General features: G+C 42.4%; 1 protein-coding gene across 1 annotated transcript; it reads right to left on the bottom strand.

Annotated features, from left to right (window-relative positions):
• Positions 1–869: 869 nt before the first annotated feature.
• RGR (retinal G protein coupled receptor) lies at positions 870–18,883 on the bottom strand. The gene is given in 12 exon segments (XM_086616871.1): positions 870–1,013; positions 1,941–1,975; positions 1,978–2,053; positions 3,552–3,608; positions 3,610–3,670; positions 4,229–4,254; positions 4,256–4,335; positions 4,338–4,388; positions 13,215–13,292; positions 13,295–13,335; positions 15,654–15,810; positions 18,805–18,883. Coding segments are annotated over 12 exon segments (885 nt in total).
• Positions 18,884–19,106: the final 223 nt, after the last annotated feature.

Genomic DNA, 19,106 nt, shown 5'->3' with positions numbered 1-19,106 from the left:
TTGCTCAATCTCTTTAGTCACAACTGATTCAGTGATTATTCTTGTCATGTAGAGCATAGAGGAATTTAATGGCAGATGTGAAGTTAATTTTTATTCTTATGACACTTTTAGAACAGAATCTGATCCATACCTCCTTTCAGTTTTTACTCAGTGTTCGATAAAAAGATGAATGTTTTTATGATGGACTATGAGCTTGTTGATTGTCCTGGTAAGCAGCAGCTGCAAAATCTGATGCAGTTTAGTGTGTGACAAAGCTGAATGTCACACACTAATTCATTTGAATAGGAGCCAAGCTAATATTCCTTATTGGGGTAAAATGCCCACTGAAATGTTTTTATGGAATTAGGATGGCAGATTCATCATGGAAATGTGGGAACTCCTGTTTTGGGCGCATTGAAAATGTGTTGTTCAGATGAACAAGCTATTTGTACAGACATGTACAATACTGAATACTCCTTTAATCTTTTAGTAATCCAGACATACCATATGGACAAACTGCACAGATTGATTTGAGGAGGCCTCACTGGATAAACAAATACCCTACTTCAGTTAATTTGCTGAGCTTTTATGTTAATGTATCAGGAAAAAAAAAATGCTTTCCAGCACATAGTTTATTGGCAGTGACATATAAAATGAGACTGATGACAATCAACACAGGTTTAAGGCAGCTTGTTTGACAAGCAGCTCGTGATGGTTTGGACAGTTTATGTGGAGGGCTTTCTTTCAGTACTTCATTGCTTGTAGCCGATGCACGGCCTTTCCAATGTGGAACCACCTTTGCATGTACATATCAGAGAATGCACGTCGTTTCCTCTACCATTTGCTTTCAGTGATGTACCTGCATTAATTTGGCTTAATGCCATAATGGGTTATTTCATTTTGTTATCAACCTCTGCTTTCTCAATCTTCTGTCCTGTAAGGAACTGCCATATTCCTCCTCTGTAGTTCTCATTCCCCAGGGCATATACAAAGGCATCCACTGTTGGCACAGTCTTGGCAATAACAGCAGGAATCTGTAGTGAGACACAATATTTATTAATAGAAAAATGCACCAAGGAGCTAATGGGCTGACTTCAGCTGAGGCTTAGTTTCCCTTTACCAAAAAAATGCCTGTGTCTGATGGCAATAGCTTGCTACTCTCAGAGAGACGAGAGGTGAAATAAATTTGGTCAGTTGGAGGCCCTTGCTCAGGAAATTATAGTCTCCAAGAGAAAGAATTTAGATCAGCATTGCCTGGAACTGAAATATTTCAGTTGAGAGTGAATACAAACATTCAGGAGCAGTGAAGGGTGTGCCATGGACACTTTTTGATGCGTAAGTGGGCTAATATTGCTAATACATTTTATGTGGGATACTGGATACCTAAGTACGGGAATGCATTTGGTGACCTGAAACTGGGCTGATTTTTGGGGGACTGAATGAAAGCTGAAAGGTTTGATGTGATATTACTGAGTCTTAGAGGCAGTCTCGGAGCCAAGACTCCTAGAAAAAGGCGGCAGCATAAAAGACAGGATAACCTTAAGAGTGATCAATTGCAGCGTCCCTGAGGAGAGAGGAGTATTAGAAAATGAATGAGACAAACCGTCTCTTCAAAATTGAAAATTTTGAGCTAGTACTTGACTCTGGAAAGGACAAAAAAGCTCCTACAAACCATGAAGCAGTACAGGCTACAGACCCTTAATGAACTGGTGAAGAAAAAGCCCCTGACTCCCCATTGTTGCCTGATCAAAACAGTAGTACAATGCCTGTTATATCACTGTGCTTAGCTGTTTTGCCTTAAAAGTGATAGATGAACAGAATGCTTTGAGGAAACAATCTACTTGTTATAACAAGGAAACCCAATTGCGAGTGAATTGGCATTGGTTCAATGTCAATTGAACAGAGAGAGGGGAGTAAGGAGAATGTCATTGTTTGAATTCCATTGGGTAGCATAGACGTACCATGCGGTATTTTGGTTGAATGAACGTCACATTTCAACTGCTGCATAGAAGCATAAAAGGCAGTAAGGACCCCAGCAAACGACCAGCGTCTTCAATGGTAAACCAGTAGTAAACTGAAAAACAAGAGCAATAAATTCCGTTGTGTTTCACAACCACACACTGCAACAAGTGGATGGGACAGATCCTGTGAGGACCGTGGTTTGTGTCAGTAGCAGGAGTGGATCAGCCAGCTTTGCTGTCAATGTCGAGGTGTACAAGCACAGCTCCCTCTGCGACGAGGGCTGCCTGTGCAGCAAGCCCCAAGCTCTGTTCCTGGGGGCCAAGCAGGGAGTGGCCATTGCTCCTGGCAGAGCTGACAAAGCACCTTATGGTAGATCAGTTAAAGCAGTGTGTGCGCTAGACATGGAAGCCATGGCCAGTAGTTGCTGCTGAGGGGGGAGAGCAATGTGTAAATTTAAAAACAGATAAAAAGGAATGATATTTGCTAACTACTTAGAGGGTCTTGCAGACAAATAAACTGTGTGAAGCCACTACTAGAGCAGTGCAACAGATGGATGCGGTGGCATCCATGTTGTGGTAGTAGGATTCCTGTGTCCTTTATGCTAGGGCCTTGTCCATGGTGTTCACGGCCAGCTGTTCCCAAGTATCTTATAAATATTAACGAAGAGGGAAGCAATAATTTCATCTTTAAATTTTCAGCATTGGAACCAGTTTGCACAGCTACAGAATATCATAAGAAAGAAATCATATGCTATTGCATAAACTGGCTGAAAAAAGAGATAATAGAGATAATAAAAACAAACACTGAGATTTGTTCGAGAAACACGTAAGAGGGCACATGTATATATTCCAGACAGCTACAAACCAGTCTGCCTGACTGTCTCTGCCAGTATAACATCCCCCTTGAGAACTGACTGTTGTTACTGAGTGCAGGGGTTGGGCTCTGCCTGCCAGCCATGCATAGTGCCCCAGACTGTATAGCTTGCGCCTAAGGAAACAACTCATATAATCAGCACATTCCATTCCCATAAAGCTGCCATGCCAGAGTAATTCCTTTGTTTCCACCTCATAAAGATTTTCTGAATTTCCTCAGCCAAGTGTAAATGCGGTGTGTTAGGAAGGCCCTTTCCCCCATGGGGTGCCTGCATGTTTCCTTGCAGTGCTGCAGTTCCAGCTGAGTGACGAGCTAAGAGCCTGTAGCAAAGCAGAAAATAATGATCCTTCCTGAGCAAAGTTTCTCTGAGCAAATATTGATATGCTATTAGCAAATATTCTGCATGCTGTGTGTTTGTTTTGTGACTAGAGTTGGACCAGTGTTGGTCACTAGTCCGATCCCTGCTTTGACAAGGAACTGTTTACAGCACTAGTTTGGGGCAGATGTGGCTGGCTGGTCAAATCTTGAAATCTCTAAGGACAGGGTTTCCACGGACTTTCTAGGTGGCCCCATCCTGTGTTAACACTACCCTCCTTCTCAAGTAACACTGGGGAGTTAGCACAGAAGGAGCAGGGCCAAAGCCTGTATCAGAGAAATTGGCTTTTGAGGACTTTGTCTCTGTTGGATGCAACCTTATTTTGGCAAGGCAGTTGCAGGAGTTAAGGAAGCTTTCTTACCTTATAGTGCCCACTTTTCTTGAACTTCTGGTGTATGGACTGATAGGCAGTCAACATTGATGAAGGCCGGGATCATGAAATTGAAAATGGATAGAGCAAAAAGGAATGTGATATAGTTTCTGGAAAGGGGGAGGGAAAAAGAAGAGGTCATTAATTCCTCTCTAGGACATCTCTATAAACTTGCTGTAAATATTCATTAACTTGTATTTTAAAATTGACAAAACCAGTTTTGTCAACATGCTGACAAAGCAGCAGCATTTGCTGAAGGCTGGTTAAGTTGTGCCATGCTGTTGTGTGCGGGATGGACAGTATTGCAGAAAATCACAACGGGTGTTTGGGTTCAAAATGCAAGCATCCCTACTCAGACGTCAGTGCTGGACTGCATAAAACCAAAACCGTTCTAAAGAGCGTCAGTCCTAAAACCAGAAAAGATGCAGCTTACTCCCAAGGAGTAAGGGAGTAGCAAAAACCTGAGCATCAGCCTCTCCCATGGAGGAAGCTGACGTCAGCTATTCCTGCATGCTGCCATGTGAGTCAAGGCAGCCTTGGGATGTGCCTGCCTTGCCCCAGCTGCTGGGGAGGGAGCAACAGTGATGGGGGACAGTTTTGGTGTGCTGCCAAGGCCCTCTCAGGGGACGACAGCCTCCACCCCCTGTCCATGGGAGCTGGCCCTGGGCCTCACCTGGTCCCCTTTGCTGTAGTCCCAGGGTGCAGCAGGTTCGGAGAGGCTCGTAGTCATATTCCCCCCACCCCAGCAAGGGCATCACGGACCAAAAGGCAGCAACAGCCACGCGAACACCATCATGGAGATGGCCGTGCTCCACTGCAGCTTGCTCCCTGCGGGAAGAGAAAATTGGGTCTCCATGCCCAGAACAAAACCACTGGGTAAAGCTGACTGACTCCGTGCGCCAGAGCCAAGTGCCCTGGCCCCTGGGCCACGGGCAGAAAACAAGTGGTGCCCTGTGCTTTGTAGCCTGAAGCTGACCTGAGACTGGAGGAATTAACCTTGCACGAAATTTGAAGGAAGATTTAGACTTTCAGAAACCAGCAAATTGTACTTCCCTTTCGGGTGCTTTACTTAGACAAATGCTGTATTGCTGCTCAGCTTTGTACCACACCCGGAGACACAGCTGCTGTTACAAACATTATATTCTTGTGTTTTGGGAATGTGTTTAAAGATTCAGATGAGGCACAGGGTAATGCAATAAATGGTGTTTGAAGAACTAAAACCCTGCTGCAGGGTGTGGGTCAGATCAGAAATGTGACCCTGCACACGCTTCCCAGCCCCTGCCTACTTCCTTCCTGCCCTGCCAAGAGTGCAGGGCACTCATGGATATTAAATATACTGTTCTAAAATTGCTGCTCGTCAATATAAATGTGAATATATACACGCAACCTGACAGCAGATCTTGTTCTCAAAATACTGCTGGTCAGATTACTCTGCCCTTAAGATCATCGCTTAGCCTGGAACAGGAAATGTGAAGCTCAGCATTAGAAATATATTTTCCTAATTTTATAATAAAAATGATTACTTGTGCCTATCTCATCCTGTTCCATAAAATACCATTGGAACAGGTCAATGAATGAAATGAAAGACTGGAAACTTCAGAAGACACAGGAAGTACTTCTTCATGGAGAAGGCAGGCAGGCTTCCCTGCTGCTGCAGGACATTGTGTTCGCCTTGCTGCTTGCGTGTAAAAAGGCCCCGATAATTTTGTTATTGAGGCTGACGTCTGTAATCACACCCATGCTGAACAGCCCATGACGCCAGCTGCACCAGCAAGGAGCACGGTGACTTTGCTCACTACTCCTTTCTAATCAGATCTCCCATTACGGAGAAGTAATGGTGTAATTTTCGCTGAGGTTGGGAAGCAATCTTTTTGTCTGCCCTTAACAGCAGCACCATGACAGCAGGCCAGGAAGATTCAGACCAATTCTGACCTTTCTCAGAAAGTTAGAGGATTGGAGGTGAGGTGCATGAGGTGCATGAGGTGAGGTCCTGCTGTGGGATCAGACACGGTTGACTCATGGGTGGAGAGCACGAGGGGGCTGCACAGGCTGGAGATCCCCGTAAGGCACTAGTCCCAGGAAGGACCAAAAACTCTACAGTAGCTGTTTGTGTTGTACTGTCCTTGTTTATTTTAAAGAAGGATAATAAAGTAGGTGGGTTAGTGAAATTACCTTTACAGGAATGCTGATTTTACCTCTGTCCTTTTTCTTATCTTCCAGAGGTTCTTCAGGGAAAAGAATTAGAGTTTGAATTGCATGAAAAATCAACTTGGAAAAATTGTTTGGTGCAGGTGTTCAAAAAGACAGGTGTATACATTGCAATTTAAATACCAAGGAAAATGTAAAGAAAATACTTTTAATTAAATACTCTATGTTTCAATATGGTAGTTACAAAAAAACTATTGATTTTTTTGTCATTTAAAACATGATTTTTTAATAATTACTAGTGAAGAATGATTAATAATGACTAATATCTGTCTTTTGATGATTTCTACATAGAAGATATACTTTGTCTGCAAAGGCTCAAATATTGCTTTGTAGTACTGATATAATATGACTCTAGAATGACAGAGATGGAAATAGAGGAATAGTTTCTGATTTAGGGGGCTAGAAACATGAGTCAAACTTTTTAGTAACTTGTAATTATTCTTAACCTCCCAGTCTAAAGAAGCAATGTGGCCTAAGTTGTGTCTTTCAGAACTGCATCCTATTTAGGTATATGCTCAAACAAGCATGTTAGAGTTGTTACTCATCCAAGGTTTCCATTTCTATTGTGTTCTACACAGCAGTTCTTGTAGCTTGGCTTTACACAACTGTAACTTGAAATTCAATCAGGACAAAGCTTATTACACAAGCTGTCAGATTTGTTTTGTTTACATATTCTAGCAACTTTTTAAAGGCATAATCAAAAGCAGTTGCACTGAAACCTGGGTCTGAATTGTGTTTCTTTTAAACCAAGCTCATGCCAAAAGTAGCTTTATTGCTTGTGAATACAATTTTGTAAGTGGTAAGCCCTCCTGATATTCTGAAAAAAACAAAGTAGATCTTGTGGGTTTTTTGTTGTTGTTGTTCGTTTCTCAGCATGTCCTATAAGATAGTTAATACCAATTATTTTTCATGGTATCTTGCGGTAGAAACTTTGCTTTCTTTCCACCCCATCCTTTTGCTTCATGGAGTACTGCAATATCTTGAAGGTCTCAAAATGTGATGGACCATGACTGAGGCTCTCTCGTGTCACTGAGTCCTAGGCACACACTGGCACCATGTGGATCTTTACATGTAAGGAAAAGATCCTTGCAGTGACAAAATTTGCCCTCAACTTCTGGGACAGTGTTGGTGGTGTGCTGAAGACAGCCCATGGGTGCCTACACTGAGAGAGGGTGGCTGATGAAGCTGCCTGCAGGTGTTTAGGGGGCAGATGACGGAAAACTCACCTTCCCTGCTGTCACCTCACACAGAAAAGCAGGGGAGGCTCTTGCTCCACTGGCTCCCACCTCCTCCAGAGCCCTTCATGGTGCCCAGTCTCTTGTGCCACGTTTTTCCTCTGGCCCATGTGCTACCAGCTGGGGTGCAGGCAGGCAACATAAAAGTTGTGAGGCCTCCTGCTGAAATGGCTTTCAAATATTTTCTATCAAGGTGGCTTTAAGGAAGATTTCTATGTTTAATTTTTTTAACAGGAAAAGTGCAGCCTATAGGACACTCCTAGGGGAAAACTCCTTGTGCCTTTGGCTGGTAGTTCCTTGCCTCGGTTCCCCTTCTGCTGCAGCTGGGAATGCCCACGCGCCTAGCAGGGCCATGGTGAGCACAGCAATATAACGCTTCTCAATTTCCATTAGCTTTCTTTTTTCCCATTATGTTCCTAATTTTTTTTTGCTTTAATATTTGTGCCTGTTCTATGAAAAACTGTAAGAAGAAGCTTTAGCTACTTTTCTGTGTGTGTTAGAGAACCCCATTTTCTTATTAGATGTAGAATAAAAGGTCTATGCGGTAGCAGAGTCTGGCAGCAGGCATGTCTTGACAGCCTGCGTTTGGAAAGCTCATCTCTGGGGCTGAGTTCATATATTTTCTCTCCTCACATTTAAGGAGTCCCATCTTGGACACTAGAAAAGGAGAGAATCAGAACTTACAAAATTAGATTTTTCCTTCTGGATTTTGCCTTTTGTAAAATGAGAATAATGGTGAAATAGTCCTAGTGATCTCAGATGCCTGTTGACCCTCCAGAAAGCATTTAATGACACATCAGAAGCAGCTAAAAATGCATGAATGTAAAATTAAACCAACTTGATATTATTTTAGTTTTACCCAGAAAAAATACTTTCAGTACAGGAGCAGTGAAAGAATTGTGCTCTGTTCATATGGCAAAAATGTCCTCCTCAGAGAGGGCCAACAACAAGAGGGCAAGTCGAGAGCAGTTCGGTTGTTTTTGTGCAGAGCAGGCCATTGCTTTACCTTAAATGCCTTTTTTGGCCTGATAAAATTTAATGTAATAGCCATGTAGATCCTAATTCAGTTAAATGTGTATGTATGGAGTTCAGCATATGCTTAAGGACATAATTCCTAATTAGGGCCCAGTGCTGGCAATTTGGTCCTATTAAGTCTAATCACTCTCGTGCTCTGGCTTTCTCTCCTTGAAAGCAAGAAGGAAACTTCTCTTTTCCGTACAGTGAAATATTAATACAGAGGATTTTAAATGGCTTCTGTAATTGCTTGGGATAGAAAGAGGTCACTCTTATAAGCAAAAACCCCCATTGTTTAAAGATTACTAAAATTGTAATATCAAAAGCTTAAGTTTTAGGAAGTGCTAAATAGAGCATGGAACAATCCTTTTGATTATGCTGGCCAGTTTTTATCGACATAATAATAAACAATTTTTCCATTTTTATTCTGAGGAGACCTTTATGAATTTAGTTTTTTCTTAAGATTTATAAATTGGTCAAACATTTAGCTGATTTTCACAGAAAGAGCAAAAAATACATCTCTGACACAGTGACTACCTTCAACTAGATTTCAGGCTGGTGTTCAAAAGGAATTTCTCAAACAAAAAGTCAACAGAATTTTCTAGGATAGAGGGGGAAATAAGTCCCTTTTCCTCATTCTTGCAAATGGTTAAGTCATAATAGCTGATATATTCTAGAACAAAATGGCATATGCAAGACTTCATGACATGCATCACTCTTAAAATTGGCAAGTTTGTCAAAGACAACAATATCTGAAAGTCTTACAAGGGAAAGTACATCTCATTCGTAAGTAAAATAGGTGTTGGTACCTACTTCATCTGCAGTGCGAAAAGCACCAATCACTGGTGCTCACAAGTATTCATTTTTGTAGGAATAAGTAAGCTGCACTGCATAATAGCTTCTTTTGTGCCTATTGTTAGAAAAAGCTCTTTAAAATAACCTAAGAGGGATTTTTTTACTCCATTGGGTTTTTTTTGCTGTGGGTCTCCTGATCATAAAGCTGCCTTGGCTGTTACCTCCTGCTTCAGTGAAAATGCAAGATCTGTATAAAGATTGGCATTTTGTCAGGGAAAACTGATGCAGGTGCAAGACTAGATGAAGCAAGTATGGTAGGGTGGCTGCAATAAGTGTGACAGGAGGTAAGGACATGCTTCTAATTTGACAGAGCTGACAGCTGCAATTGGAGCAAATGGTAGTCTGCTAATCTTTGAATACTGATATAACAACCTAGATTTCCTTGAATGTTAAGGATTAGATAAAACTCACTGAAATTCTGCTTCTTGAAATTGAATCTCTGCTGATTTTCCTTAGTCTTTTCTTTTGTAAATTGAGAAAAGTACTGACATAAATCACTTCAGATTTTCATTTCCTGCTAATTCTTAAATGCAAATGTAAAATCTTCTGGATTTCTTTCTTTCCTTTTAAAACTGTAACTGTATGCCGTGGTTATGAAAGGAAAAAACTGACCAAGGATCCTTCCCCTCTCCATAACCTGCTGACGGCAGCGTGCTGCCCTCTCGCCAAAACGAACCGTTTGTTAGATCAAAATGTCTTCAGCACAGACACCTTCATCTTTCATATTGCTGATCCTTGAGCTGCCTTCTCCTGCCTGATCCCAGGTCCAGTGAGACCTTCCTTCCTTCCTTGCTATGTTAAGAATGTAATTCAGGATATTTTGCTCATTTGAATAGCCAGGGAGGGAGAACTAACACTGTCTACCTTGACATAAAATGTCTTTTTCTGTCCTGAATGTTTGGCTATTGATAGACAGCTTCCTCCTTTCCTCCCTCACCGTCAGGCACTAGCATAGCTGCTTCTGTTTTCTCCTTTTCCCTCCAGTGATCAAATTTTGAAATTCAGTAATGTGTTTTCCCATCTTGCTAGTGATTGACATTCAAACCCTTCAGTTTCCTCTGCCTTTTCTCCTCTTACTGCATACTTTACACCACAGATTTCTGCAGTTCTCTCCTCCTTGCTGTGAAAGTAGCATCTCATAATTCTTCAAAGCCACATTAAGGGAAGAAAAGAGTTGTCCAGCATAGGTGCCAACATGGGATGAAGAAAGCAAGAGGAGGAAGAGTAAAATGCCTTGAAACTCTAGCTCCTCTGTCATGTGTGGTGGTCATACTATTTTCTTCCATATGCCAATCAGTATCAACCTATTTTCTGATGAATGACATGTCTAGTTATCAATACACTTTAAAGGCTAGCACTTTCACTGAGGATTGTACTGACTTCCAAATTTGTACTGACTTTCAAACTTGGTTAATTTTCAGGATATTGGTGAACATACTTGAGTTATTAGGATCCAGAATGTCTGAAAAGTCCTTTTTTCTCATCATCATAGTAATGTCTCACATTCTCATCAGCTCTTTCTTCCTCAGAAATATGGATAGTGGATAATCAAGTGTCAAGCTGAGGATTGCCACAACAAATATCTGGGAAACTGTTAGGACGTAGTGAAAACATTGGGGATGATGAAATTGAGTTTGGAAGGAGTACCAGTTCCTGGGGAATGAAGATTAAAGGTTGATAGCTTTGTTCTTTACGCAAAGGTATTTTGTACCTTCTGTACAGGCATGTAACTCACACCAGCATCAACAGGAGTTTAATGTATGGATTGAGAACACAGTATAGCCTGTAGGCTTGGTATATCAGATCTATGAAATATGACTTAATCTTCCTTGCAATCAGCATGTGAAGGGTGAAACTAAAAGTGGTGGGTTTTACTGGAATAGGTGCGGAGCATGAGCTTTTAAAACCTTCTGGTTTTTTGTTTTTGTTTTGTTGTTCAAAATGTTCAGTAATAGCAGCAATGTTCGGCCACCATTAAGTAACAATTTGAGCAAAGTAAAGAAGCTTGTGCCTTTAGGGTCTCTCTGCCTGTGCTCTTAGCGTAGTACGCGCTTGACAGGAGGAGTGCATGACACAAAAGCATTCAAGTCAATGTTGCAGAGAGCAAAATGCCTTTCCACGGACATGCTTATTTCAGGCTGTCTCTCTTGTAAAATACAGATGCTACTCTTGTAGCCCCAAAGACATTTCAGTGTCCAAAGGGTGTTGGTATGGATTTAGCTTACAGCCTGCATTATTTGGGGCCTTTGTCTGTACATGAAACAAACCCCGTTTCCTTGCCTGAGCTGAATTCTTGACAAAAGTTGCAGAACAAAAAGTTGGCAACCTTTCCGCCCTCAATGGGATCATCGGATTGAACATGTTCACTGTGTGCTCTGGGTGTGTTTTACCACTTGCTGCTTTACCCGTATGGAGGCCATGACTGAAAGGCTGTGTGGATGCTAGTGGCGGAGAGGATCAAAGTGCTGCAGCTCAGCAGTTTCTTCCCAGCCAACTTTTATACTTTCATTTAGAGAATACTCTGTGAAGTGGTCTGAGCAACCTGTGCTTTAGCACAAGAAAAGGAGGGCCGAATTTGTCTATTGACATTGCCAAAGGAACACAATTTTTGGGGAATGGTGTGGTCACATTGAGGTGCTCTGGACTCCTCACTCTCTGGAAAGGGCCTGGCTTTAGCAGGAAACATGAATGCCACAGATCTGCATGAGAGGGCTTCATCCATTTCTTCCAGGTTATAGAGCTCCCACACAACTGCCAAAATGGCCAAATAGTGCAGATTAGGGCATTCCTACCATTACAGAGTGCTAAGGTGTCCTTTCAGAATAAGTTTGTATTTCATATAATGTCTCTTTCCCTTTTCTAATGAGGGTCATGAGATACTGCAGTCTGTGTTTTTCACTCAATTCTTTCGTAAGAACTTTGGAAAACATTGGCTGCTTAGATGTAAACTGAGAGGGAAATGGGGACTGACAGGTACTAAGTTGCTGCATTAGTGTGAAAGTTGGGCATTTGAGGAGAGGTGAGGCCCTGTGAAAGCACCCATAGAGCAGTCAGCACAGGTCTCTCTTATTAGACAAAAGCAAACATCGTCCCTGTGCACCATGTTCACAAGAAAGCAGCTTTTGCTGGTTCCAGTGCTCACAAGGCTGCTAGTTTGTTCTACAGCAGATGACAATGCCCCTTGCCCCTTCCTGACTTCTGTGCTAAGAGAACACAGTTATTCCCCTGTTCTCCCCATCCGCAGTGATGGCTGGAGCACAGCTGGAGTCTCGGCGCAAATCCTAGCAGTCTCCACAGACACCAAATGCAACTCAGCGCCCTAATTCAGCAAAAATTTCCACTCATGTTGCATGGATGCACAAATCCAGTACTGCCAACGTTTGGGAGATAGTTCTGTGATAAAAGACAGAGTGTATCTATCTCTGTAAACCCATATATTTCACAATCCTGTCAATGTCTATTCTCACCTAAGTCAAAAATATGCTTTCACAAGTCCACAAAAAAAGGCAAATTTATTTTCCTAGGTTGATCTCCCTGTCTAATATTAGATTTCCATTAAATCCAGCTAAGGTGTCAGAGCTAGTTGAAAACTAAATTGCAAGAGAAAACAAAAACTGGCCTTCACTAAGAGAAGAAAAAGAACATATTCCTCCCATTATCAGTGCCCAAAAATAGCTTTGATACTTTTATTGAAAGTTGAAGATAATTTGTTCCTTTCTTGAGAACAACGTACCAAGTTCCAGTTTTCATAAGGGAGCCTGGAACATAGCACAAACCCCACAACGGCTCTTGCACCCCAAAGTGCCTGTGTGTTGAGCAACTGGGCTGCTGAGCTCTGCCTGCCTGATTGTATCTCTGCAGAAGTGCTTTGCAGGGGCTGTGTTCCAGCTGCTGTATCTGCAGAGACAGCTCTCTAGCTACACAAAGTTTCTCTGTAATTAGTAAACTCTGCATGGACATGAAGATCTGTTTGGTACACAGCAGGGTGTTGGATGAAGCCCAAGGTGCATGGGTTTTTCTTCAATATGAGGAGTTGGATTTTGTTTGGGACACTCAAGAATATTTATGGAGAAGGTGAAAGCATGGCAAGAGAGTCAGGACTTGGATGTGATCTGGAAAAGGAAATATTTTCTGAAGGCGATTGGTTAGTGCCCTCTGTATGGGAAGAGATCCTTTGGAGAGATTGTTTATATTTCTTCTATCTCTACTGTGAAAGATAAACAAACTTGTATATAAGATTTGCAGTTAATAAATATGCACTTGCTTTGATTCTTCAAAATCTAACCAAGCCTGCCTTACAGCAGGATCTGGGTAAGTTTGCTAGGTAAATTGTAGCCCTTACTTGTACAGTAGTGATGATACCGGTCCCAGGCGACTGCAGCACAGGAACTAATGCTGGCTAGTGCTGTCAAGAAGCCCTGAATCCATGAATTTGACAACCATCAGAGCCGTAGGGCCAGTATCTGTCAACAACAAGGAATATATTGAGAAAATGATAGAAAAAGGTGAAGACATGTTTGGAAATTGCATTAACAGAGAAGGTAAATGATAGCCTGTGCACGTGCTTTCTAAGTCTGAGAAACATTGTGAAAGCTGTTACTGTGGTTGCCTTGAGGTATTTCATAGAATCATAGAATCATAGAATGGTTAGGGCTGGAAGGGACCTTCAAAGGTCATCTAGTCCAACCCCCCTGCAAGGAACAGGGATATCTCCAACTAGATCAGGTTGCTCAGGGCCTCGTCCAACCTGGCCTTGAACATCTCCAGGGATGGAGCATCCACCACCTCTCTGGGCAACCTGTTCCAGTGTTCCACAACTCTCATGGTAAAAATTTTTTCCTAATATCCAATCTGAATCTACCTCCCTCTATTTTAAAACCATTACCCCTTGTCCTATCACAACTGGCCCTCCTGAACAGCCTCTCCCCATCTTCTTGTAGGCCCCCTTGAGGTACTGGAAGACCGCTATAAGGTCACCCCGGAGCCTCCTCTTCTCCAGGCTGAAGAGCCCCAACTCTTTCAGCCTGTCCTCATAGGAAAGGTGCTCCAGCCTCTTATCATCTTCGTGGCCCTCCTCTGGACCCTCTCCAACTGGTCCATGTCCTTCTTATGTTGGGGGCTCCAGAACTGGACGCAGTACTCCAGGTGAGGTCTCACGAGGGCAGAGTAGAGGGGGAGAATCACCTCTCTCGACCTGCTGGCCACGCTCCTCTTGATGCAGCCCAGGACGCGGTTGGATTTGCTAGCATTTATCTTGCTGTGATGTCTGATATAGTACAACAGCTATTTTTACTCTTAATATGGAGAAGAAAATATAATCCTGCATTTGTGTGTTGGAAAGTGGTGTGTTTTGGTTTTTTTTTTTTTTTTAATTTGAAATGAACATTTAATTCAATTATCCATATCTTCAAAATTTGCACCCACTGGGAGCAGCCAGTTTGCCAACATGTGAAGGTAACAAATGAGTAATAAGCTTTTGGAAAGTCAGTGTTCCCATGCAACAGAGTGCAACAGAGTACAACAGCTCACAACAAATAAAAATACTCCTGATAGCAAGACAGAGGCCTCCAAATGTCTTTGCAGACATAGAATGAAAAGAACCATGAGGTGGTCTCATGTAGCAGATACCTGCTGACATGTGCCTTCAATATCCTGGTCACCCGTGGCAAGGAGCCATGGCTTTTCTTCTCTCTGGGTTCACCTAACCTGACTTATGCTTGTAAGGGCTAAGAGGTAGAAATCTTCAGCAATCTCCTTTCTCATATGTTTACAGAACACCAGTATAATTCATTACGAGACTACTCCTGGAAGTGCCTTTGAAGAGGAGATAGCTGATTTCTTGGGAGGCTGGGAAACTTCAGTTCCCATTTAAAGGAAATGGTCCTGCAATTGTTAAAACCAAGCTCATTTTGATGTATTGACCTTAACTTTTCAACTCCAGTTCAGTAAAGGCATATTTATTGCCTTCAGTGAGACGTGTCTGAAACAAGAGTGACCTATACAGGAGGTAAAATAGTGTTGAATAAGGCCTCACTGGAACTTATAATTGGCTTGTTGATTTGCAAAAATGTTTTTATATTCATTAAGAGAGAACAAACCAGTCACATTCTGGCTTGAAATCTATTTCTGTTCTCTATTAAAGGTGTTTCCAGGGTTTAAAAATATGCTACTTAGGTGGAATTATTCATCAGCTATTTTCTAGGGCAGTGCATTTTTTTTGAGTATGGTTTGCTTGTGATTTGTTTGTTGTAATTATTCAATGAAATGCTTGATATTGTTTTTGTCCTCTAATTAAATGATTGACATGTGTGAAAATGTGGAAAATCAAATGTGTCATATCTGACGTGAACTCCTGGCTGACAGATCTGCATTTTCATTTTCCACAAACTTCTCAAATAAGTGCTTTAATGGGAAGGTTCGTAACAAACCAGAAAGACTTGCAGATAAATTTGGGGTCAATCTAGAGGTTTAGTCAAATGAAAATGTACTCCTATTTCCATATTCAAGTAGCTTCTACTATAACCACTGGTAAAGCTGTCTAGATAGATGTCTTTTATAATCAGTTTTATAATCTGTTGGTGATTATATGCAGTAAAGCCTGCTTTTTAACTTGTCTAGTAGAGCTATAGAGAGTTTCACTGCACTGTTTCAGATTGAGAGAATGAGAAGGTTGGTTAGGTGGTATGCTAGAAAGAGAGTCAATTAATTTGACCACTTAGGACTTCAGGTGTTAATTTTCATGTGATTCTTCTGAGCATCCTTTACAAAGAAGAAGATATACCTTAGGAAGCTGGAAAAGGCAGCGATGAATGCGTTGATGCAGATCCCGCAGTCGGCCAGTGCAATGCTGAGAACCAGCAGATTGCTGGGTGTTCGGAGTTCTTTGATTTTTCGGAAAGAAATAATTGTCAAGCCATTCAGACAGAAACCAAGCAGGGCTGAAATACAAAATTGTTTAGTGTGATTCAGCTGGAAATTGAAAATATCTGCAACAGTACTACTGTTTTCTTTAATGAGAGAACAATAAGTACTGTGGAAACTTATGCACAGGGAATATATCTGCAGTGGTCACAGTCTGCACGCAAGTGACAAAGACTTTTCAGAAGTCATAGGTGACAGCTAAAGCCAGTGCTTCAAACTGCATCAGAGGTATGGCCAGTCATGCAGAGCAGAAATTTGTAATTCTGCCCTTTGTTTTAATAGAGAACCTGATTGCCAGGCTCCATCCAGGGAAATGTGGGTCAGAGCGAGGAGGGTGCAGAGGAGGCAGCTTCAGAGGGGCTGACAGCCAGCGCATGCTGCTGGTGCACATGTCTCCAGGCATGTCTTTGGTAGAGAAATGGGTTGTGTTAATATCAATTGTAACATTCTTTTGTGTTTAAGCATAAAAAATCTCTCAGCTGTGTTTCAGTCAGCCTGCCTCCCTCTGGGCTTCTGTCTAAAGTTAACCTAGACAGTGCTTGAATCACACCAGCTCAATCTTATTACTGCCCTTCGTCAATAGACTATACATGGAAAGCAATAATCTAATTATAAAAAGCAGTCACTGATAGATTTAAAAAATAAGTTAATATTGGTCCTTAGAAGAGCATCCTAGCAACCCCAGCTATTCACCCAGCACAGAGCTGTGGCACACTGGAACCCATTCTTCACTGCTTTAAGCTGAAGTTTGTCCTTTAATGTCCTTTTCAAGATGACCTGAATTATTTTAACTCTGGTGAGGATCTGACTCAACATCCCCTCTCTAAGTCTTGTTAGTTGAGAGGCAGTATGTCTTTTTCTTTGTGTTCTTGGAAAGAGAAATGATGTAGCGAAGAAAAAAAAACTCCATATCCCCTAATTCTGTAAAGTAGTGTAGTTACTTATGCTCATTGTCTTAATTCTGCAGTTACATAAGATGGATGATTTTGTCTAGTCAGAAATCCTGCTCCTACCTTAATTGTATTAATGGCTGATGGCATAACCATAGTAACAGCTGATGTGCGTCTTTCATTACACAACATAAACCAAAGTATTTCCAGGAGAAATGCTTGGAGCCATTTGAGATCTGCTGTTCTTATTTCCTCCCTGCCAGCTTACCTCCCACTCACAGGGTAAAACTGCTGCCAACTCCAAACTGCAATCAAGCCTTTAGGATAGGTGACCATATTTAGAGTAGAGCTGAGGAGTTGCTGCTTTTTAGTATTAACTTTTTTCTATCTTTCCCCTGTTTTTGGAAGCTCTAGGCTGCACCCTACTCTGCTTTCTTGAAGGCCGTCATGAGTGTGAAAATAGAGAGCTTACTAAATTAAAAAAAAAACAGCTTTGAGTTTTCATTTTTAGAACAGCAAATGTGTCCAGTCAATAAGTGAATGCAAGGTTTTCCTCTTTCCCAGCCCTTCTTTGCAAACTGCACTTAAAGATGCAGCAAAAAAGGAGGTCTTCATTGCCTTTCTCTGAGAGTCTCTGAGAAAGTGAATTAATCTTTAATTATTTAGTTTGATCTTCTAAGTCAGGTGATAAAGTATTATTGCCAATCTGCTGGGCACATTCTGCCTAAAACCCAATAGAAAATGCTTGCATTTAGTAAAATAGAAACATGTTAGACCACATCAAGTTTCAAGTGAAGCTTACCAGCAGGTACTTTGCTGGGACTCCAAGAGCTGAAGGTGCCTGGCAGGCTGTGGCCCCGGGCACAGGGGGGTGGGTGGGCAGGCGAGGGCTGCAAGGCCGTGGTACCTCAACCAGCTGTTCCCCAGCAGGACCCTGGCTGTGGGGCTCGCCAGCACGCAGCGGTGTCCCTGCCCTCTTGCCGTTTCTCATCCCTCCGTGACGAAGTGCCAAGTCATGCCAGGCTCTGCCAGGCCCTGCAGAGGACTTAATGGCTGGTGGCCAACTTTAGCCCAGAACTCTCTGTTTAGGCAGCAGCTCACCCCTGGGCCACTAGTAGAAGCTTTTTCTTCTCTCTCTCTTCAGAGGAAAAGTTTCTGATACAGCTCTTCCAGCTTTCCTTTGCAGGCAGATACGATGCCGCCTTCCAGCAGAGCTTGACTGCAAGGAGAGGGCAAGCCTCCTCCTTTCTCCTGTGCTCCTTATTTGTGAGGTAGGCTGATAAGCATTTTTCCCATTCTGACGGTGTTTACAGCTTCTCCTCCGCTGCTGTTGGACCCCACACCCCTGCATTCCCAGGGAGCAGCACTATGCAGGGATGGGGTTCCAGGCCCTGATTGGGATGTAGCTCAGACGAGACGCCAGTGACTGACACCAAAATAATCCTAGCTACAAGCCTGTCCTTTGCTAGCTGCCACGTAGATAAAAATTCAGAGTTTTGTGATGGTTTCTCAAAGTGGCACATGCCTTAGGAAAAGCCCACGTTGGCTAAATTAAATGAATATGATCTCCTGCCTCAAATTTTGCTTCTTAACACTGTGAGAGCTTTTGAATCTCATACAAGTATATTTCTGTTTGTTACTTTTACCCAGCAGCCATTAATTACAGCGCTGCCAATGCAATCTGGATGTATGCTAACAGTTAACAGGCTATTTTGGACCTATCATCCTTGATTATAAGACGGCCATCTCAGCCCACAAAACAAGCAGCCAAATTTTCTTGAGAGATCATCAATCATTTCAACATCCTTCCCCCGAGAAAGATAAAATTGCCTTTAAAAGTCAACAACAAATTCTTACATTCCAAATTCTTGATAAGAAAGCTGAGCAGCAAGTACTTCCCGCCATGCAGCAGCTATGTGTACAGAACATACCTTCACTGCAAACAGCCTGCAGCTCACCCTGATTCACTCACCAGAAGCACTGGTGAGGTAGCCACAGTAACCACCATAGGTCTGGGTCAGCGTACTGCAAATGCTGTTTGCTTCAATTTTCCTTCCCCCTCCCACCAGGAATAATAGGGGCAAAAAACTTATTGCTGCTGAGGTCCCGCACTGAGCTTACCTTCTACCAGCAGGGCAGTGCCGATGGCAAACACCTCTAATTCAGTGAAGCCTTCAGGGACAGGGTATGCAGTGACCATACTTGCAATAAAAACGCCAGCAGATTTAACCTCTGCCCTCTGTTATAGCTCTAGGGCTGCCTTTTCTCCGGATCCCCCTTCTTCCACTAGCCCAAGGCTTCTTAAAGGAGCAGTTCACGTGCAGACACATGCTCGTTATTATATAAAAGCTTTGGAGTTTTTACTCCCACCACTACAATCCCCGCAAGAATGTTATTAATGATGGGACTAGCATCAGCCCGCA

This window comes from Tauraco erythrolophus, chromosome 9 (genome assembly GCF_009769465.1).
Source record: "Tauraco erythrolophus isolate bTauEry1 chromosome 9, bTauEry1.pri, whole genome shotgun sequence".
Classification (NCBI taxonomy): Eukaryota; Metazoa; Chordata; class Aves; order Musophagiformes; family Musophagidae; genus Tauraco; species Tauraco erythrolophus.
Note: the sequence above shows the minus strand (reverse complement) of the source record. Positions and strands in the feature narration are given on the sequence as shown.